This window comes from Carica papaya, chromosome 2 (genome assembly GCF_054855325.1).
Source record: "Carica papaya isolate Zhongbai chromosome 2, ASM5485532v1, whole genome shotgun sequence".
In the NCBI taxonomy this organism is placed as follows: domain Eukaryota; kingdom Viridiplantae; phylum Streptophyta; class Magnoliopsida; order Brassicales; family Caricaceae; genus Carica; species Carica papaya.
Window position 1 is genome coordinate 1,781,850 of NC_142310.1, and position 22,264 is coordinate 1,804,113.

The 22,264-nt window shown below is 33.2% G+C and overlaps 3 protein-coding genes across 7 annotated transcripts; 2 read left to right on the forward strand and 1 right to left on the reverse strand.

Annotated features, from left to right (window-relative positions):
- Positions 1–2,574: 2,574 nt before the first annotated feature.
- Positions 2,575–11,510, forward strand: LOC110809132 (glycosyltransferase family protein 47). 3 transcript variants are annotated; one of them, XM_088212532.1, is made up of 4 exons: positions 2,575–3,274; positions 3,622–3,756; positions 8,600–8,767; positions 9,574–11,510. In XM_088212532.1, the coding sequence occupies exons 1-4, from the start codon at positions 2,930–2,932 to the stop codon at positions 11,251–11,253; spliced, it is 2,328 nt and encodes a 775-aa protein (XP_088068658.1). In that variant the 5' UTR covers positions 2,575–2,929; the 3' UTR covers positions 11,254–11,510. The 3 variants fall into 3 exon arrangements, with proteins under 3 accessions (XP_088068658.1, XP_088068659.1, XP_021890552.2); XM_022034860.2 differs by having other exon boundaries at positions 2,577–3,274; positions 3,634–3,756; XM_088212533.1 differs by lacking the exon at positions 3,622–3,756.
- A 2,180-nt stretch (positions 11,511–13,690) lies between these two features.
- On the forward strand, positions 13,691–19,958 carry PDK1 (3'-phosphoinositide-dependent protein kinase 1). Its single transcript, XM_022034849.2, has 11 exons — positions 13,691–14,482; positions 15,737–15,917; positions 16,080–16,132; positions 16,449–16,550; positions 16,618–16,726; positions 16,802–16,880; positions 17,094–17,259; positions 17,860–17,994; positions 18,103–18,266; positions 19,066–19,288; positions 19,535–19,958. The coding sequence occupies exons 1-11, from the start codon at positions 14,312–14,314 to the stop codon at positions 19,616–19,618; spliced, it is 1,467 nt and encodes a 488-aa protein (XP_021890541.2). The 5' UTR covers positions 13,691–14,311; the 3' UTR covers positions 19,619–19,958.
- LOC110809122 (bark storage protein A-like) lies at positions 19,803–21,803 on the reverse strand. Of its 3 annotated transcripts, none has more exons than XM_088212534.1 (6): positions 21,502–21,803; positions 21,370–21,437; positions 21,084–21,239; positions 20,763–20,969; positions 20,445–20,624; positions 19,803–20,219 (listed from the first exon to the last, which is right to left on the reverse strand). In XM_088212534.1, the coding sequence occupies exons 1-6, from the start codon at positions 21,734–21,736 to the stop codon at positions 20,043–20,045; spliced, it is 1,023 nt and encodes a 340-aa protein (XP_088068660.1). In that variant the 5' UTR covers positions 21,737–21,803; the 3' UTR covers positions 19,803–20,042. The 3 variants fall into 3 exon arrangements, with proteins under 3 accessions (XP_088068660.1, XP_021890542.1, XP_021890543.1); XM_022034850.2 differs by having other exon boundaries at positions 20,763–20,972; XM_022034851.2 differs by lacking the exon at positions 20,445–20,624 and having other exon boundaries at positions 20,763–20,972.
- Positions 21,804–22,264: the final 461 nt, after the last annotated feature.

Below are 22,264 nucleotides of genomic sequence, written 5' to 3' on the forward strand. Positions count from 1 at the left end.
TGTCTTCTCGTTATTGATTGCCTTATTGTAATTCTTATTTGATTAATTATGTTAAAAATAAAGGCCCTGATTACGTTTCTTGGTTATTAAAGTATGAAGTTGTATTGTTTGTTTAAATATCGTTTAATTAATATGTGAATATGATATGAGAGGTTGGTATGCACTTGGTGTTTATTTTGTTGATGAGAATATTTATGTGAAAGACTTATTGGGTATCTTAGGAAACGGCAGACGAGTCTGCTATATAGGGAACCCTACCGTGAATGTTATCTCAGTCGGACTGGGGTAGGAAGTCCCATACTGGAAGAATTTAGAAGATATGGTTCACCCTTATACCGGATGAAGTATCGAAAGGATAAAATATTTGACACTCATTACCGGACGGGGTATGGGGACAACCAGCTCATTGATAAATTTGGATATTTGGTTCACGCATATGGGAACATCTCTATAGACCCTCAAGGATGCCAATAAGCAGGTCAAAAATGAAAATTGTCGTTTCTTGTTTACTTGTGCGTAAAATTAAAAAGTTGTATAAATATTAATTTTTATAAGTTGATTTTTGGAAAACTCGTAATAATAAGTATGAAATAAGCGATTTTCTTCATGATAAATGAATTTACTTAAATTAAGGGCTCCATTAATTATTTTGTGATTTTTACTAACATTTATTTTTTCGTACTAGTGATTAGCGTAATATTCTTACTGGGTTAATGTAGCTTACCATTCTATTAACCGTTTCAGATCAAGAGGACCATGATCCAAATCTTGATCAGTAAGAAGGTTGTGAGTAGTTTACCTTCTAGACCCCTTCAAGAACTAGTGGATGTTAACTCTTTTTTTTCGAGCAACTGTAATAGGGACATTCCCGTAGCCCTATTGATCATTTTAATTAACTGTGTAGGGAATGTAAACCCTAATATTATTATTCGCTTCCGCATTTAAATGATAGATTCACTTTTTTAAAGTTTTAGGTCTTTACAACAATATTTTTTTTAATACTACTAAACCAACATCCTTCAAATCAATTAGAAAGTAAGTAAACATCCAAAAATTTATCGATAATTTTTTTATACGAACTAATGTTGTTAAATTATATTTTTTTCATCATTGTTATTTTTTTGGATATTCTTTTTCACTCAAAATAATATAATTAATATCGATACTGATTCATTAGTGCTATTTTAGTTCATAAAATTACTATTAGACCCAAATGCAAATGCTCTCTGAGTTGTAGTGGTGTTAATTGTGATCATTTCTCTTGGTTCTATATGTACTATAATTCTTGTTCTCGTATTTCGTCCATCAAGATTAGTACATAAAGATAATTTACGGAAGCTAATTCTAATATTGGGTAATTAGTATTAATGGAAAATATAATATTCTTGTCAAATTTTGTGAGGAATGATATTTGTGATTGTTAATTTTACGGAATTTAGAATTTATTTACTTATCTTCGAGGAAATTTACAGCGAGATTACTATAGAAATAAGAGAAGTGTAAAAACTTTTAATTATTGTTATAGATGTAAATATTTAGAGATAATGTGTAATTCATTAAAATATAGGTTCTATAATTATTAAATTACAAAAAAATAAATTTATTTTATGATAATAATACCTAATTTTATTCAATCTAACGGTAATATAATAATTTTAACAATATACAAATAATCATCATGTTTAATATTTTTATTTACTATTAAATTTTCTTCAAAACACTTTGTATATTTTTATTTAATAATTAAAATATCATCAAATATTTTGTTGCGTATTAATTAAATTAAAAATAGACCATTCAAACACAGAAAATCAAATCAAACCAAAATTCTAAATTACAATAACTTATAGGTTATATTATAATTACTTTAAACAAATATAAAGTCAGTAATAAAGTGAACCAGACACGGGGCATCTACGCATATAGATATGGTTTATAAAAAATATTTGAAATAGTAAAAAAAAAAAAAAAGTTCTAATTTAGTAATGAGCCTCGTAAAAAATGACTTTACCTTTTTCCTAATTATCTCACTTAATTACCAATAATATAAATATTATATTTTAAAATATAAAATTTATTATTTCCTTACTCTAATTTATAATATTAAATTTAATAAAATTAATAATTTAATTTATTATTATATTAATAAAATTATAATGATTAATTTAAAATAAATTTTAACAAATTTATTATATTTTTAAATTAAATTATTATTTTATTATCGTCTTCACAGTAGATTAAAATCATTATATTCTATTAAATTTCTTTAATTGATATTTATAATGATTAAAATTATCAATGTATACTATACACCAATGGTGATTGATTTTTAATAATAAATTTAATAAGTTAAAAAATTTAATTTATTAATATATTAATAAAATTACATTAATTAAATTAAAATAAGTGTCATGAATGCATTATATTTTTAGATAAAATTATTATTTTATTATTACTGGATTTATTTTTTTCTTGGAACCCACAAAGGGTTTATTTTTAAAAAATCTTAATTAATTATATAAATTAAGAAAAAATATATATGAAAATGGAAAGGTTGTGTGTGTAAGCAGATTCCGCGGTGCAATCAAAAAGTAACGTTTGCACTCCTCCGTAAAACGTCCATCGTCTGTGACTCTCTCACCTCTTCTATATAAACACATACCACCCCCAATGGAATGCTTATTTTCTCGAGAAACAAACAAAATACACCACAACCAACATCGACAACAACGTTAACAACAGATCAAAAACGAAAACCGTACCCACAACCAGACCCGACCAAGCGAACCTTCCCCAAATAAAGGAACACCGGGAAAAGATATATACATACATACAGGTCCGAGCGTCTTTTCATTTTTCTTTTTGTTATAGTAGACGGCAAATGCGGGACTCCGGCGATGCCACGTCAGTGTGAAGACTCGCCGGTAACATGGGTTCGAGTACGGTGATGGTGGCCGCCGCTGGTGGTGCTTCTTGTCTTAACGGAGCCGTGACGGCGGCCAACGGCGTTAATTTTCATTACAGTGGCGGCGGGGGTGGCGGAGGAAGCGGCGGTGGGATTGGTGCTCGCCGGTTTGTGGCGTCGGGATTTGTTTTCTTTGTGGGATGTTTTGTGTTGTATGGGTTGATAGCGGCTTCCTACGCGCGGTTATTCACGCCACATTATGCACGCGCCGGCATGTCTTCTCTGGGTTGCCGGGAGGACAATGAGGGTTCTTGGTCTATTGGGGTGTTCTACGGTGATTCTCCTTTCTCTCTCAAGCCGATTGAAACAGTAAGTCTTTATGTTATTTTTATTTTTACTCAAATGCTCTTTTTCTTTTCTCTTTTCTTTTCCTTCTTTATTCTCTGCCATATCTGTGCATACAACATATATGTTTCTGTATTATTCTGTGGAGGTTTCATTAGTTAATTTCTTTTTTTTTTTTTTGAACTTTTTTAGGGTGGTCAGGATTTCCTTTATGCTGTTCGTATGTGCATGTAGTGGATTTATGCTAGGTTCTGTTTTCTTGCGTTTATAGATGGAGAGTTTAAAGATTTGATCTTTGGTTGTTTTATGATCTGGGTGCTTTTGGGTTTTTTTGTTTCTTTGAGTTGGTTTGGTTTTGATTACTGGGTCAGTTTTGGTTACAGATGAACGTGTGGAAGGATGAGAGTGCTGCCTGGCCAGTGGCTAACCCAGTTCTGACTTGTGCTTTAGTTTCAGATTCTGGTTTCCCAAGTAATTTTGTTGCTGATCCTTTTCTTTATATTCAGGTATGTGTTTGTTTAACTATCTTTAATATTTTATTTGTGTTGCTGAGGGTTGAAAGAGGAAAAAAAGTAGTATCATTATAAATTCTAAAATCATTTCCAACCTTCTGATGATATTATTCAACGACAGTTATCTCCTGCTGTGTTAATTACATAGAATGAGAACTACGGCCTTTTTTGACTTGTACTAATTGGTAGGGAAGCTTCGTGGTTAATTTAGTTATTTGTAATCAAGCCATAGAAATGTTTGCCGATGCTTACAAGCAAACAAGAAGTACTATCTAACATATTTATTTTCCAAAATTCATGCTACTGTTAAATGTTTTATGCTGGATCGTAGTGGTTGGAGTCTTGTGACAGAAGTTGTTCATGGCAGCATAGTGGAACCACTCGATTGATCTGTATTCGTTGAGAGTTATTGCACCTCTGGTTGCTATTACAATTTCCTCCTGAGGTCTTTATGACCGTATACACTTGGTATTATATATGCATGTGGGGCCCAAAATCTTTAACCCTATTTTCCAGTCTTCTCTTCTTTTTTCTTTCCTTGTCACCATTTCAGAATGAAAAATAAAATCTTTGTTCTGTTAGTTTCCTTCCCAATTAAGCCAAAGAGTTGTTACCATGTGCCTACATATGGCTACAGGACCAGAGGTCCTTCGAAAATTCAAGTGATGGACGAGCAAAAGTTGAAAAGAGTTTCGGGAGCAATTTGGGTTACTTAGCATTTCTTCTCATCATTTAAAACTTCAAGACTTGATTTGGTGAATATGCAGTGGATACCCAAAATGAGTTAGTAGTAGGAGGTTGCAGAAATTTTGTAGAGAATGGGTTGGAGATTACTAGAGTTACCAAATGGGTGAATAGCAACTAGGTGATAGATCAATTGAAATTTTATAGACTAGGAAAAGTAGCTTTCTTCAGGAGACATGGAAATTGATAAGCAGCGATAAATGGACCCTTGTTATTTTGCTTTAGCAAACGTTGTATTAAAAAAAAATTGATTTGTCATTGAAAACAGCCTGATTATTGAGTTTCCCTAAATAATGAATTTGATTCCTCTAGTCTCTGTGGAACCTGTTTCTTGTACATGTCAAGTGAAGCACTTGTTGAATCAATGGTAACTCTCATAATTTCTACAGCAGTAATTCTTTTTTTTTTTTTTGCCTATCTGATTTGAAAACAGAAGAGGGGTGGGTAAATCAACGTAGATATATGTGATAATCTGTGTAATTATCAATAGCATGCAAATTAACATAGATAGACCGTTGATTTTTCCCATTCTGTTGTAGTTTTCTATGGTGTGGAAGATGCGCTGTTTTTTTTATCACTAGAAGCCTATTGGTCTTGTGCTGTCATTGTCAGCATCCTCATGGTGCAACTTCTCAAGTCATTTTCTTATTTTCTTTATGTCTTGCATTTTTTTTCCAATGATTTTCTCGAAGTTGCATTGATCACTATATATATATATATATATATATCCGTTCTGTAGAAAGGATTTGATTTATGATTTCTTAATTACATGTATTCTCCCCGTAGAATATGTATTAACTTTATATGAAGTCTTTGTTTGAGAAGTTCTTGCAAGTGTTTTCTTAGTGTTCTTTTCTTTTAAAGGGGCATTAGTGTCTTTGTCCCTTAGAGCTTTTAATGACATGAAAAATTAGTTGATTTTATTTTCTCTCTCCCCCTCACAATTTTTATGCTCAACAAATAATGTTAAAATTTTTTATAGCATATATGCTAGTTTCATTATTATTTATGCCGTTTTATTTACTTGGCGTGTATAAGTTAAAGCTCTTCTTCTAGTTTTCTATTTCACTCATGAATTAGCTTTGTCTTTTTCCTCACTGATGGGACGTGGGTATGAATTTTTATTTGGTCCTTTTTTTTATTTAATATAATTCTAATCTCGTGTAATGTATGTCCTATTCTAACTTCACAATGTAACAAGAAAATGCATATGTAGATGTTAGATATTTATCACACTATAGTATTAATTGGTCTGAAAACTTAGAAGTTTAAACAACAGTTGTTGTTTCCATACTACCCTATAAGCACTGGTGAGGTCAAACTGAGAAAATAAATTTCAAGTCCCATCAGAATTGTTGGCATGTACTTCCAAGCTCAACTTGTACTTTGCAGGCTCGATATTGATTAAGTCAAACTGACTTTATGGAGTGCCAAAAAGAATTAGATACCAGTTAGGATTTTTTAAAGAGAATCAATGCTAGTTGACCTGTGATTTTTACGATTCTGTACAGTCTTTTTTTTTAACAATTTTAAATAGTGGGAAAGTAGGAAGTAGAGGAAGAAGAAAGAAATGAAAAGGAAAGTGTTCAGTATGAGGCAATCCTGCATGGTGAAAGGTATTAATTAAGTTCTTGAAAAGAAGGTTGTCATAAACTAGAGAAACAGTTGGATTAGCAGCTGAAGGAAGGTTTAAATTTCTTCTTCTCGTCATTTTTTCTTTCTTTTTGAGAAACGAAGGTTGAAATATTTTGAGAATTAAGGAAATATAGTTTTACTCCTTCAAAATCTTATTACAGTCTTTAGACAGCTATTTATTTTGGGGAATACTAGTAAAATATCATAAGATACGATAATTGGGTGAGGAGATGCATTGGCTGATTCTGGCACAAAATTAGTTTTGATACTACGGAAGTGCACCCAAATGGAAAAATGATTTCACAAAATCTTCCTGTAGCTATATATGCCTGTCTGTTTTTTTTAATCAGCATCAGAATACAGTTTGCTATATGGACAATTGAAATTTAGTTAGCTCAAACTTCAATTGAATATGAATTGAGGTCCTAGTTTGTTTCATCGGCTTAAGAAAGAGCCCTCGTAATCCTCAAAAATGAAATCTATGTAACTAGCATTTAACTATGTGATCGGCCAACAAGTTAAAATAGAAATTTTTTAACTCATTTACAAATTTATAGTCCCACTGATTAAACCATCCTCGCCTTCTATCTCCAAGTTGATACCTAAACTGGTAAAAAAATATTCCAACTACTAGTTACTTCTGCTATGAAGAAGACAATTTACATAATTGACTCCATACATAGCCCACAACATACTGTCTTAACTATTAGTAGGTAATTGTTCATTAAGGCTTTAATTGTGGTACATCATGTCTCACGATAATGGAGAGATTGTGGACCTCATGATTTTGTTTCTGTAAACGTGGACTTCATAACTCTTGTTTCTTAAATGTAGAAAGCTTTTATAGACAGGCAGCAACTTTTGGTGCATTTGTGAATATACTCTCTTTTTTGTCATAGTGAATATATTATTTTTGGGGTTCTAAATAATATATAGTTAAGTATGCAAATCCATTCTTACGTTAGATTATCATTAAAAATTTGATTTTGAAGATCTTTAATTTCCTTTTTCTTTATTAAATATCAAACCATTTTGTATACATTTTCTGTTACACCTAAAAGCATGATGAAGCAACTAATAACATGTAAAGCACACAACAAAATTTTAGTAGCATTGTATATTGAATTTCTGTTGTCAACCACTGGATCCAAGTCTCCATGGTACTTTTGCATTATCTGGTGCATAAATGTAGGTGAGGTCATCCAACCATACATCACTAATTATTTTTTCTCAAATGTTCTTTATGTGCTTCATTTTTTAAAACCCCGGTAAAGCTGTTTCTGTGATTCCTTGGTTCATTTCAATTGTTCCACCACGTCTGCCCTTCTTTTACCAGAAGGCTTTGATGGACCAGGATTATCAAATTTTCTGCCCCTTAAAGTGGATGGTAAAGTGAGTGCAACATCAATTGCTCCATTGGAATTAATTGATATCTAGAGATGGACTTTAGTGTTAACGTGACCCATTTTTGGCTTTATCTTATTTTTGGATTGTTGATGCCTCATGGTGGCTAATGATTGCTTATGGATGTTGGCGAAGTATTTGAGTATTAGGTTGGTTAGTTATGTGGGAAATTGTTCATAACATTAGGCATTTTTTCTTAAAGTTTTGCTTGGGCAATGTTCTCATGCTCTGTTCTTTTGGAGGAGATGGTATGGACTTTTTATAGTTCTATCATCTCTTAGATTCTTGATATGGTTGATTAGGTCATGGAATAATCTTTTATTGGGTTTTCCGAGACTTGGGCTTCCTTGATTAGATGCTTTAGAATTATTTGAAATATTTTGGCACCTCCACAGCAGCTACTGACTAAGTATTGCATATAAAAAATACACAGAGAGGAAGTCTAGTTCTTTACATTCATTTAATTTTTGAACTTACTTTTCTTTTTTTTCCTTTTCTTGAGGTGCTCCTATGCCTCTTGTTTAGTGCCTCCGAAAATGGATTTTTGATTTGGAAGGTGCACATTTAATTTGCATTTCGACTTTTTTTAAAATTGTTTTCTTGAAGTGCTCCTATTTCTTCCTGATTGTTTAGTACCTTGAAAAATGGGTCTTTTATTTGCAATAAGTTCTTTTTTACTTTGCCCCGCCCTCTCGCAAAGAATAAGGAAAATCTATGTGATTTGCAAATGCCATATTTACTCCAAGAGCCTATTGAATATTCAAGTTACCAATTTATAACATATTGGGCCATTTTTCTGTTTTACAAGCTAGAGCAGTTATTTTCCTTACACTTTAAATAAATTGGCAGGATTCATTTGCTAAACTCCTCTCTCCTAATCATGCGCAAACCTGCATGCACCAACCAATACATGCAGAGTGTGTTTGTATGTGCATGCATATGCACATGCTGCAAAGTCTTAATAGTAGCTTACTTCAGTGTTTTTTCAAATGTCCCAAGGTTGGAATTCTAGAACTTCTTTCTTATGTCTCCTTTTGCTGGCGTTATGATACAGGGCAATACTATGTACCTATTTTATGAGACTAAAAATCCAGCTACTATGCAAGGGGATATTGGAGTTGCAAAAAGCATTGATAAGGGCGCTACATGGCAACCATTAGGCATAGCCCTGGATGAAGACTGGCATCTCTCTTATCCTTATGTCTTCAATTATCTTGGTGAAGTAAGCCATTTATTTCCTTCTTTGTGGTTGTGAAGAAATTATTTTTTTTTGTATTGGCCTATGCCATACAATTGATAAGGAGCTGGATAGGGAATGCATCTAGGATTCTTCTTTAATAATAACTGAAAGTTCAATATACTAATTGCTTTGAATCATTTGGTATACGTGTTACTTTGGCAATTTTGGAGTGAATTAAATATGGGAAAAAATTTGCAATTCTATTCTTGGATTTTTTTTGTTTCATTTTTCATTTTCCTCCAAAAATCTTAAGTAAAGTTTTTTAGGGTTAAGAAGCAATTTTATGAGAGTGAAAAGGGAAATTGTGTTTAATTGAGCTTGCATTTTACAAGATTTTTGTTTGGCACACATTGTTTTTCTTTCTATAAAAAACTATGTAAAACAAGGAAAAATATAGGAATAAAAAGAACAAAGAAAATTTCAGCATATGTATAAAAAAGCTTGTTCTTCAAGAAAAAATACACACAAAACCGTCAAGTGAACAAACATTTTGCTGTCAGAAGAAAAAGGTGCTTTCAAGTTTTCCTATATTACCTTTTTATTCATCTAATTAACATTTCTTAGCTTGTTTACAAGTTTTTCAATATGAATCATGTGAGTAGCTGCTTTCTACATTTATTTATTTTTTCATGATCTAAAAGTTGCTTGAATGGGATCATCACGTACTTATTGAAGATGTTGCTAAAAAGTTCACACAGCCGTTTGTTGTTAATAATATATCTTTGTTCGTCAGAAAAATGGAAGAATATTTTTGTTTATAGCGATTTACTTCTTGCCATTTCTTACAGATATACATGATGCCGGAGAGTAGTGAGAAAGGAGAACTTCGTCTTTATCGAGCACTTAGCTTTCCCCTCCATTGGAAACTAGACAGAATTGTCTTGAAAAAGCCTATTGTTGATCCTGTTCTAATAAATCATGATGGAAATTATTGGCTTTTTGGCTCAGATCATAGTGGCTTTGGAACCATGAAGAATGGACAACTAGAAATTTGGTACAGCAGCTCACCTCTTGGTCCTTGGAAACCACACAAGAAGAACCCTATATATAATGTTGACAAGAGTTTAGGGGCTCGAAATGGTGGCAGGCCATTTCTTTACAATGGAAACTTGTATCGTGTTGGTCAAGACTGTGGTGAAACTTATGGACGACGAGTGCGTACTTTTAAGATGGAGGTGCTTACTGAGTCTGAATATAAAGAAATTGAAGTCCCTTTCAACTTGGAGGTGATAAATAAAGGAAGAAATACTTGGAACGGTGCTCGCTACCATCACTTTGATGCACAGCAGTTGGGTTCTGGTGAATGGATTGGGGTAATGGATGGAGACCGAGTACCTTCAGGGGACATAGGCCACCGGTTTATGCTTGGTTGTTCTTCTGTTGCAGCTGTTGGTGCTATTGTTGTATTATTGGGCGTACTGCTTGGAGCTGTGAACTGCATAATTCCCCTCAACTGGTGTGCTTATTACTCAGGAAAGAGGAGTGATTCTTTCTTGGCTTGGGAGAGGGCCAATATGTTCTCTTCAAAGGTGAGAAGGTTCTGTTGTCGTTTGAACAGAGTACCTTCATTTCTTCGAGGCTTAATAAAATCTAATACTTTCATGGGAAAGTTGGTTCTGGTTTTGATATTTTCAGTTGGAGTTGTGTTGATGTGCTCTGGTGTTAAGTACATATACGGAGGCAGTGGTGCAGAAGAAGCGTACCCATGGAAGGGTCATCATTCGCAGTTTACATTGTTAACGATGACATATGATGCTCGACTTTGGAATTTGAAAATGTATGTTAAGCATTACTCTAGGTGTTCTTCAGTGAAAGAGATTGTTGTGGTTTGGAACAAAGGAATACCACCCAAATTGAGTGATCTAGACTCAGCTGTGCCTGTTAGGATCAGAGTGGAGAGTCAGAACTCACTAAACAATCGGTTTAAGATGGATCCATTAATTAAGACCCGTGCGGTGCTGGAGCTTGATGATGATATTATGATGAGATGTGATGATGTTGAAAGGGGATTTAGAGTATGGCGCCAGCATCCAGATAGAATTGTGGGTTTTTACCCCCGTCTGGTGGATGAAAGAAAGAAGTATAGGGGTGAGAAATATGCCAGGAGCCGTAAAGGTTATAACATAATTCTTACTGGGGCAGCTTTTATCGACAGTGAAATGGCTTTTAAGAGATACTGGGGAGAGGAAGCAAAGGCCGGAAGGGAAGTGGTAGAGGAGTTCTTTAATTGTGAGGATGTGCTATTGAATTTCTTGTATGCCAATGCTAGTTCATCGAGGACAGTTGATTATGTGAGGCCTGCATGGGCAATAGATACATCGAAATTTTCTGGTGCAGCAATCAGTCGAAACACTCAAGTGCATTACCAAATAAGAAGTGACTGCCTCGAGATATTTACGAAGATGTATGGGAGTTTGTCTGGTCGGAAGTGGGAATTTGATGGGCGGAAGGATGGTTGGGATTTATAGTGAAGAAGTAAATTATTGAAGTGCAAATTGTGATGTTGTTGTCTATATCCTGCTCTCGCTCACCCCTTCGGTAAATTATTGTTTCTTTTGTGTTCATACAGTATGTTCCCCTCTTGTAGTTAATAGAGAATAGTGAATAGTTAATTATGAATTTTGAGAAGAGGGGAACTTTGGCCATCAGTACATTTCATTGGTAAGATGTACATTAGTTTTGTAATGCTTCTTTTTTTGTGAAAATTGGAGTATAGGTTTTCCCAGATATTGTTTCCTCTCTCTTTGTATATATATTCACACACATATTCACACATCTACAGAGATATGAGAATACTATACTTTTTCTTAGATAAGGGTAATGTAAGGATCCCGAGTGCAAGTAGAGAAAGATTAGAAAATAGAATTTGTAGGGATGCACGAAGAGAACTGTAGAAATGTCCGTAGAGAATCCAAACCCAAGGGGTATTTAATCCTCTCAAACTTTTAGGTTAACCGGCCCCCTCCTCCTCTTCCATCTCCACTCAGTGAATCCTTAGGAACTTTTCCTTTGCAACTCTTTGGCCGCCATGGGGACATTTTGACTATATATGAACAAGTACATGTATCTTTCTTGTATATATTCTCACGTTTCTGGAGATGCAAGGATCAGTCAATGGAATGAATTATCTTGAATTATCTTGTTTCAGTCTCTCCTCTTAAACTCCTTGTCTTCTCATCCGATCTAATTCTCCTTCTCTTTCTCTTTCTTTTTCTAAAGCATTATGCTATGAAAGTAAGACTCCAACTCGGAGCTGAGAATGAGATATATGCTGTGAAAGTAAATCTCAGATACTTGGGTTTGACTTGGGAATTACATATTTCACCATGGATATTTTCACTTTTTGAAATAAGATAGAGATTTCCTTTCTTCTTTTTCTGTTCTTGATAAGAAAAATTTGAAAAAAAATCTCTTCTTTTTAAGTAGGTAAGCTGGATGAAGATGAATTGATGGAGATTGACTGTACTTTTTTGAAAAGGAGGAAATCATTATTGGTGGTGCACAATAATATTTTTGATGTTGGTGTGGGGTTGTCCACGTGCATGTATGTATATGAGTTTTAATTTTAGAGAATGTGAATGTGAATGTGAAAGCTTATCCACTGCATGGGCATGTGTGATATCTTCTTCTTATCGTCCTTTCTCATATATGTATATATATATATATATATATATATATAGTCAATCTTTCTTTTCTTTGGGGACCCATTTTGGAATAAAAGATTCTTATGGTCGAATTACAACTCTTCTTCTTTATATCTCCCAAGTCTCATCCACCAAAATTCTCTATATGCTTGAGATGTTATTACAGTTATGAACAGAGTAAATATTTGGATGATATTAATCTATAGATATAGTTTGTTAAATTTTGGAAGTAAAAAAATGTTAAGCACTGGCTGGCCCCAAATGTTTTGAAATTTACATCCCAAAAAATAAAAATAAAAAATGATATCTATATGTGATGATGAGCAAATTCAATCTATTTAGTCCGACGTAAGTCAATTTTTTAGCCAAGTTTGGTTTTTTTTTTTTTTTTAATTTTATATCTAGGTCGGATTACGAGCACCATAATACTCAAATTATCTTTCGGGTTTAAGTTTATTCACGTGTTAAAAGAAATCGAGAAAAAATATTTAAAAACTTATATTTAATAAGTTCATTCCATAACGAACTTGTTATTCACTCTGTACTAATTGTAATTATTCAAGATACGTAGATTTAATTTTGAAATTTTCGTTACTGCAATACTGTTATATTATTTTGTCAATTTTTTTTATCTTTCAGTTTGATTTTAATTATAAATATTTCAAAATACATTAAAATTAAATGAAAAGATTTATCCTTTATACAATTCTAAGAACAACTAATATTAATGCAAATAGATATTTTTATACTGAAGAGTTTCAGATAAGTGATTTTAAATTCAATAGAATCAGATGTATAATTATAAGTATAAGATTTATTTATTTTCTAAAAAAATACAATTAATTAAATAAATTTTTCGAAATAAGGAATATCTTAGATTGAAAAATTGACCGACTTAAAGATAACATAATTAGGAAAGTATTGAACTTTTTAAGTTGCATATAAGTTAGGTTGTCACTCTTTATCCCAACTTAAACAAATAGACATATTTATATATTAGCAAAGATGCTTTTAATTGTTTATTATTAAAAATTAATGTTAAAAAGGTCATACCCAACAGTAAAAAGAACTGATTTTTAAGATAATATAACAAACAAATAATTAAAAAAAATATCACATAAAATAAAGCAACTAATATTATTAATTTTTATAATTTAAAAAATATTATTCTTGTTATTTTGTTGAATTTAAGGTTTTTGCCAAAGATAAAAAAATAAAAATAACAGAAATTAAAAAAAAAAAAAAAAAAAAGGAGAGAGAAAAAGGAGAGAATGAATGAATGAATGAATGAATGAATGAATGAATGATCCAATCCATGGGTGGATTGTACAGCTTGTTCTTCAAATCTCCCAACTCCTTCCTCTTCTCTCCTCCACCAATTTCCCACATTTTTCCTCTCCTCCTCTCATCCAAATATTTCTTCTGTAAAAGAAAGTTCATATTTTTTTAAAAAAAAAATCCATCTTTTTTTTCTAATTTTTTCAAAATAGTGGATTAATTCTCCACAACATTGCACTTTTCTTCTAGGGTTTTGAAATTGAACCCAATCCCCCAAAAACAAAGCTAAAGCTGATCACCTTCTGATTATACACACATACCCATATACACACAAGTATACACACGCAAATATACATATTTGTACAGAGAGAGAGAGAGAGAGGGAGAGAGAATCATTCACTTTTCTTTATCAGAGAATATAAAGAGATCCAACGGGCTTTCCTATCAGTTTTCTTTGACTAACTACTCTTTTTCCTGGAATTTTTTCAGAGAGACAGTGTTTATGTGTGTGTTTGTTTGAGTGCGTTTGTGTGCTTTTTCCCTTTCCGTTATGGAGAAAAAGTAGGTGGAGGGTAATATGTAGAAGGTTAATTTGTTGAGAGAAATGTTGGCAATGGAGAAGGATTTTGATGCAAAGCTTAGGATTAAGGGGAATTCATCCAATGGTAGCAATGTGCAGAGATCTAAGAGCTTTGCTTTCAGGGCGCCTCAGGAGAATTTCACCATCCAGGATTTTGAATTGGGCAAGATCTATGGTGTTGGTTCTTATTCTAAGGTTTGTTATTTTTTTCTTTTTACAGACAAATTATGTTTCTTTTTCATATTTCATTGATTTGGATTTGTTAGTTTAGTCTTTCTTCATGTGGATTTTATTGGGTTTATTTTAGTTTTGGCTTTGATTGATGGAAAGGGATTGCTGTATAGATCATTCTTATTAAATGTTAGTTTGATTTGTAAATTTATATGGGTAAAAATCAAATTTTTATCCTTGTGATTCCGTTGTGATAAATAAAAGTATGTCTTTGAAAATAACAATGTGTATGGCTAGTAGTTATGATTCTGGTTGGAATCAAGCAGTGAATTTGTTTATTTTGCCAGATAATTTTAAATGCTTCTACCATGAAACTGTTAGGATTTGAATATTTGTACCGTTGAAGGATAGTTGAATTTGTTTGGACATGTAAGGGATTCTAAAAATTATTTCTGTGGTGTTTGGGAATCCAAGGCCAAGCGGAGGAGCAGAAATGTGAATTTTATGCTCTTGACTGTTTTTCTTCCAGGAAAAGGGAAAGCTCTATGAGCTGTTCAAGTATGCTCAATTTATTTGAGTGCTGATTTTCATCTTATTTCCGGAAAGATTAATTTTTGGTATTTGAAGTTATTGGAGGTCTGATTTGTGGTTTTATCAGAATATAATATATTGGATTATGTGGGATCCTTGAAAAGTTTTGTTATTGAACATAGGAGCTTCTTATATGAGCAGTATATAAATAGTGAGGAAGTTAGGATTGTTCAGATTGTATAATAATATTGAGAAGGGACTGGTCGATAAGATCTTTGAACCATCCAGCTGGCTGTTTTGGCGGTGCCTTGTTTTTATGAGAACAATTCTTTTGGGGATGATGTTGATTGTTTGATCTTCTCGGTTCTTCAGACGAAACTAGTCTTGATATTCTTAGAAGGCAGATCTCTGGTCTTCCACTTTTAATGGTTTTATATAATTTAATGTTGTTATTCCAGTTTCCTCTTAGCTGTTCTCTGGTATGGAAGATTAGTTATGGGCCTTCAATAAATCAGCGTCTCATTGTTGCTGAAAGTTCTAGTTTTTATTGTATTCAATACACAAGTTAGTTTATTTGTTTTCAATTATTGACCGAATTTTCTTTCCCATATTTGAGCTTCTTGTTAGTTTTGATTACTATAGGTGTTCGGATATGAAGTCTTGATTACTCCTTATGAAAAAGAAGTTTTAAGTACTCTTTTCGAGAAGTTTGATTACTCTTAAACATCATGTGATCAACATAATCAGGTTGTGAGGGCAAGGAAGAAGGATTCAGGAATTGTATATGCCTTGAAGATCATGGACAAAAAATTCATCACCAAGGAAAATAAAACAGCCTATGTAAAGTTGGAGCGTATTGTTCTTGATCAACTGGATCATCCCGGAGTTGTGCGGCTGTTCTTTACATTTCAGGATACTTTCTCATTGTGTAGGTATTCTTGGTTGTATTTCTTAAAAGTTTTATGTCCTTTATACTTGCTTTAGCTCTACTTCCTTTCTTAGCATTGCTTCTCCACTGAACTGTTTAATCTTTATCATGTTCTTCTGGTTCCCCCAAAATGATGTTGGTCTCTTTGATTATATTGTGAAGACATGGCACTCGAATCTTGTGAAGGTGGAGAACTTTTTGATCAAATAACCAGAGTAAGTTTGTGCTGCAAACTCCTCAGCATGTGTTCAGGTTACCTTAAATGTTATCTAATTTGTATAAAATATTTCATATTGAAAGTTTTGCTTCAATCACGTAATCTGATTTCATTAGGAAGCTTTGCATATTTTATCTGGATAATCAATGAATATGGTGGATAGTATGTTTTCTTTCAAATTGTTCTGGACTCAACAAAATCATAGATATCTACATAGCGGGTTTTAATATATTTGTATTTGAAATAAACAAGTTGTTTTGGTTGCTAGTTTCTCACTACACTTTATCAACCATCTGTTTATATGTTCTATGCAGAAAGGTCGATTATCAGTGGACGAAGCTCGCTTCTATGCTGCTGAAGTTGTAGATGCTCTTGAGTACATACATAGTATGGGATTGATACATCGAGATATTAAGGTACTTCTGTCTGACACATACCCTTTAAATTGCGATTTGAGAAGTGCTAAAAATTTCTTAATGGCAGCCGGAGAACTTGCTACTAACTGCAGAAGGACATATCAAAATTGCTGATTTTGGAAGTGTAAAGCCTATGCAAGACAGTCGAATTACAGTCCTTCCAAATGCATCCTCAGGTAATATCAATTGGAAATAGTTCATGGTATTTGTGGATGTGAGGTTAAAGCAATTGTTGGTGGTTCCATGTACAGATGATAAGGCTTGCACGTTTGTTGGGACAGCTGCATATGTTCCTCCAGAAGTTCTCAACTCTTCTCCTGCAACTTTTGGGTGAGGGAAGCTCTTCTTGTTGCATGTTTGTGTTTTTGAGTTTGGGATTAGAATGCACGATGAGAACCAGCTATGTGAACAGATTACAACAAAATTGTCTGAGGGGAACTTGCATTTTCCTTTTCTCCTATAAGCAAATAATTTTTCTTAGATTTTTCTTTGGTCAATCTTATGAAGGATGACTTTTTTGTTCTTTTGAATGTACTCGAGCAGAAATGACCTCTGGGCACTTGGATGCACCTTGTACCAAATGCTTTCAGGAACTTCTCCTTTCAAAGATGCAAGTGAGTGGCTCATTTTTCAAAGGATTATTGCCCGAGATATAAGGTTTCCAAACTATTTTTCAGAAGAAGCTAGAGACCTTATTGATAGGTTGCTGGTAAGATCCAAACTTCTTTTGGAGTTTCTTTAGGTAGGGGTGGAGGGTCCTATGCCTTTTATAATTGAACTATCCTGTCCTATAATGTTAAAAAATGATTCTGCTCAATGCACAGAGAAAAAAGCATTTGATATAATTTTCTAAATATAATAAGTGGCTCATGATATAATATTATGTGAGAGACAAGAACTGATCAACATACTTCATGATTTTGGCTCTGTGGCATATAGGACTAATTTCTACGTACTTTGATTGTTTGAAAGCTGCCTTCTTGTAATGTATAATGGTGGAAGTCCAGTTGGATGCTTCCACTTTTTATAGTTCACTTGTTGAGAATACAATCCGTGAATATAAAATTTGTTTGCCATTTAGCTGGTTTTTTGCCTAATAGTCCAATATAAAAATTTGTGGTGGCTTTCTATCTTGCTTACATGCATGTCTGAGCAGTGAGCACCTAGGCTTGTAAATATAATTTTTGAACCAACTCCTTCCATTTAGGTAGCATATGAAGCTTTTGTTTGAGTTTCAAAGGATATTACTTAACCATACTTTAATTAGTATATAACTGTAACTTCACTTTGCAATATAATTTTGACTCAGGATATAGATCCCAGCAGGAGACCGGGTGCAGGAGCTGATGGTTATGCTGCACTCAAGTTGCATCCCTTCTTCACAGGAGTTGACTGGAAGAATGTAAGGACACAAACCCCTCCGAAACTTGCTTTGGAACCAATGGTATGGCTTCTGGTGTGCTTGAAAATTCCATAGAACTTTCCATATTTATTACCACCTCATTTCCTTTAGAACTCTGAATATTTTGGGTCCTGTCTCTTTAACTTTCAGGCTCAATCAGTTGAGGCTGATGATCCTAATGATTCTTCATGGAACCCTACCCATGTTGGGGATGGTTCAGTCAGACAAAATGATGGGCCCGGTCCCTCATCCACGTCTGAAGCATCTGGTTCTATAACTAGACTTGCCTCAATTGATTCATTTGATTCAAAATGGTAAGTACTTGCTGTGTTTTATTTAGTTCCTCGTTGGGTTAATAGGATATGAATGTTATGCACACTAGTTTTTTTTTTGCTAATTTTGAATGGGAAGTTTTAGTTTTATTCAGTTTTGTCACCTCTGTCAGTTAAATATATCAGACTTGACATTAGAGTTTCATTCAGTTTTGTCACCTCTGTCAGTTAAATATATCAGACTTGACATTAGAGTTTCATTCAATATAATGTTAGTGAAGAATGCCTTCTGTTTTCTTTTGTATCTCTTTGTAAATTATCAAAAGATATAGGATTTAGCAGTTTCTATATCCTGAAAGCTATACATGCTCCTGAGGACCTGATGTGTGAATCTATAAACTTGACCGTGCTGATATGATAGATTCTAATCTGGGACTGTGCTTGTGGTAGTTGAACATCACCAAGAATTATGTATAACTTGTTGTGAAGGATCTATAATGAATTCTTCATATCATTTTTGTTTTATTTGTTTCTTTTTCTTTCCTCTAAATAATATAATGGATTTATTTATTGGGTTTAAACTTTTAAATTTTAGAATAAGTTATGTAATGCATGGACCTTTTCTTCCCTTTGTGTCTAGCCGGAAAACATTGAAAAGAGGGGTCGTTTAGAGTTTAGACTTCAATTTCCATTTTCGAGCCCTCAGTTATTTAGAGTAAACATTGTCTTGAGTTGACAAAATCACAGCATCTGGGTGGATACTGTTCCTGCATTATCTGTGCCACTTTTGCCTGGTCACCATCAGTTTATGTCTGATCTATGTGTTAAATATTGTCAACAGGCAACAGTTTCTGGATCCAGGGGAATCTGTTCTCATGATCTCAATGGTGAAGAAACTGCAGAAGCTGTCAAGCAAGAAGGTGCAGCTTATCCTCACCAACAAGCCAAAACTAATTTACGTGGACCCTTCAAAGCTCGTCGTTAAAGGAAACATAATTTGGTCTGACAATTCAAACGACCTCAGCATACAAGTAACTAGTCCCTCCAATTTCAAGATTTGCACGGTAAATTACCCTTTTGTCCTTGAATCAAAATTTCCTCCAGATCGGTGCAGTTTGCCCATCACTGTGGGACATGTCTTTTGTGTATCTATTTGCCTACATGCATGTGAATATGTGGCTTGCTCCATAGGCAGCTTTTGGCCTTTACAACTAAGATTTAAAGCGAAAAGTTTTTGGTTTACTCGATACGAAACCCATATCTATTTGTTTTGTCTTAATCCTTAGCTTTATCATGTTTTCACTTTTCAGCCAAAGAAGGTCTTGTCTTTTGAGGATGCAAAACAAAGAGCCTGGCAATGGAAAAAGGCCATAGAGGGTCTTCAGAACCGTTAATAGCCAAATAGGGCTTTTTTCTTTTTCATCAAGCCATTTTTTGCTGATGTAGAGGAGGGATGAAGAATTCTTTGCGAACCCAGAGAAATATTTCTTCGACAGAGGAATTGAGATTCGAGTTGCAGTTTCTGCTGCTTCAACTGTTTTCACTTTCCCCACTTTGTTGAATGAAAGTGTTTGGGAAGAAGGAAAGTTGTTGTCTGTCCATTTAAAGATGTGTATGAAATGAGAGGATTTTTGGGAAGAAGCAAGAGCTCATTTCTTTTTTATTGTATCCAAAGTTACTGGTCATTAATGAAAAATTCCATTCCTTGAAATCTCAAGGATAAAATTACTCTTACACCCTCTGCATTACATATATATATATATATTATGATAAATTTTGAGAATTTTGTAAAGATTTATCCCCTTTCATATCAAAATACTAGTAGTAGAGATAATAGTTTAAAGGCAACATTCGAATGAATTTAAGAACAACGTTTGCAGTATTGAGAGCAGCCAAAGATCCAAATGTGTCAATTGCACTTTTTCCGGTCTGTGCTCCTGCTAAGTCTGATAGGCCTCTGATCACTATCACTGGATACCCATTTGACAAGCATGTCTGCCATAACCCACCATTCTAGTTAGACAATAAGCAAAGATGTATACATACACACAATATTGTACTTATGTATCCAGAGCTAGGGTGGTATGTGGAATGATCTTGAATGAGATTTCCCTAATTGCCAAGGTTTGTTTTACACATTTTTTTTGAAATTACAGATATTACTCATAATCTATTTATACATATTTATCACAGAGAGAGTAAATGAGAGAGAAAACTGACCATCGCGATAGCAGAAGTTTCCATATCTGTAGTTGTAACGTTAAAATTACGAAAAAGAAAATCTCTATATACACCATTGTCCACAAAAATGTTGGCTGTAGAACCATTTAATCCAACTACTAGTTTTGGCTCTTGAGGAAGACACAAGCTTGAATTCACACATTTTTTCAATTTCATTCCCTAAAAGATCATTAATATTGTTAAACAATCATACGAAACACGAAAAATATAAAGTATTATATAATTAGGTTCTGAGAATTTTACATACACTGAATGAAATTAAAAATTTAATTTAACAGTATCGTTAAGAACAAATACCTCCAAAAGAGTGGCAAGTTGAAGCCATTTCGGTGTGATTTGAGCCCAAATCAATTGAATAGAAGTGTTAGGGTTTTTCGACTCAGAATGAAAATCCTCTGGACGGAAAGAAATGCGACCCAATAAGTTGGTTTCATTTCCTTTAGGGACATTATAAGTTCCAAAATCCAAGTGAGCAATGCTGTTCAATTCTAATGTTCCATTCACCTTCTGCCATCAGTATAAGTTATTTTATTATATTAGACAATTCAAAGGTTCTTTCCATACTACAAATATATATATATATATATATATATATATACACACAGATACAAACTTTACCATCCAATCCCAGATGCCAGTATTTGCAACTTGTTTTAAAACTACAACATCTCCAATTGACATTGAATTGTTTAGATTCCCAGCAATCCCAAAGTGGACAATTCCCACAATATCAAACAAATCCACCATTTGCTGTGTAGCTGCAGCTGCGTTAACCTGAAACGACGTAGTTTAAATACCCCCAAAAAACGACGTAGTTTAAATACCCCCAAAAAACGACGTAGTTTAAATACACTCCAAAAAACGACGTAGTTTAAATCCCAACAAATGCATAACAGTTATTTACCATTCCGATCCCACATCTCACATATATCACTGGCTTCCCATGGATCTTCCCAAATCGAAACCGTCTCCCTGTATCATCATCATCGTCATCATCTATGAAACTCGAGAAAAAGATTTGATGCAGTGGACTTACCAGAGAGATCAACGTACGGATGTTTAGGATTAGGTTTAAATCCTCCGGTGGAAAAGAAAGCATCTTCCTCGCGAGAATACACTGAAATCAGACCAATGTATGGTCCTCCAGCGTTTACTTTTTTTATTATACTCGAAGGTCGAAGCTCATTTGGTTTCAGAGATTTTACAGAAAAAACCAGTAAAAACACCACAGCTACTACAAGCTGCAGACACGAATCCATGGAAGATGCCATTTGCCTCGTTCGCCTCAAATAGATTGCTCCTTTTCTAGCTTGAAACTGAGAGATACATGCATATATACTTATACGTATATATATTTATATATATACACACAGACAGAGGGAAAGATATAATCATAATTATTATTATTATTTAATTAAAAAAATAAATACAATTAACTTTATGATTTATAATTCTAATTTTATAAAAAGTAGTCAGATATATTAAATTTTTAATTAAATTTAAGATATTATTTTTTATTCTTGTTATTATTTTTATTTAATTATTTAAAGATATTATTTTTGATATTATTATATGGAGCTATCAACGTGGAAAATGAGTTATATTATATATTATTTTTCTATTTTATTTGTTGAAAAACAGATATTGATTAATTAATTACTCCAGGCTGGCCTAATCATAAAAAAAAAGTATTTAATTAATATTTTAGAAGAAAAAAAAGTCACGTCACCATTATGTATTATATATAAACATAGTTTAAAGTAGAAAGCAATAACTAATAATAGCTTAGCTTAGTAATT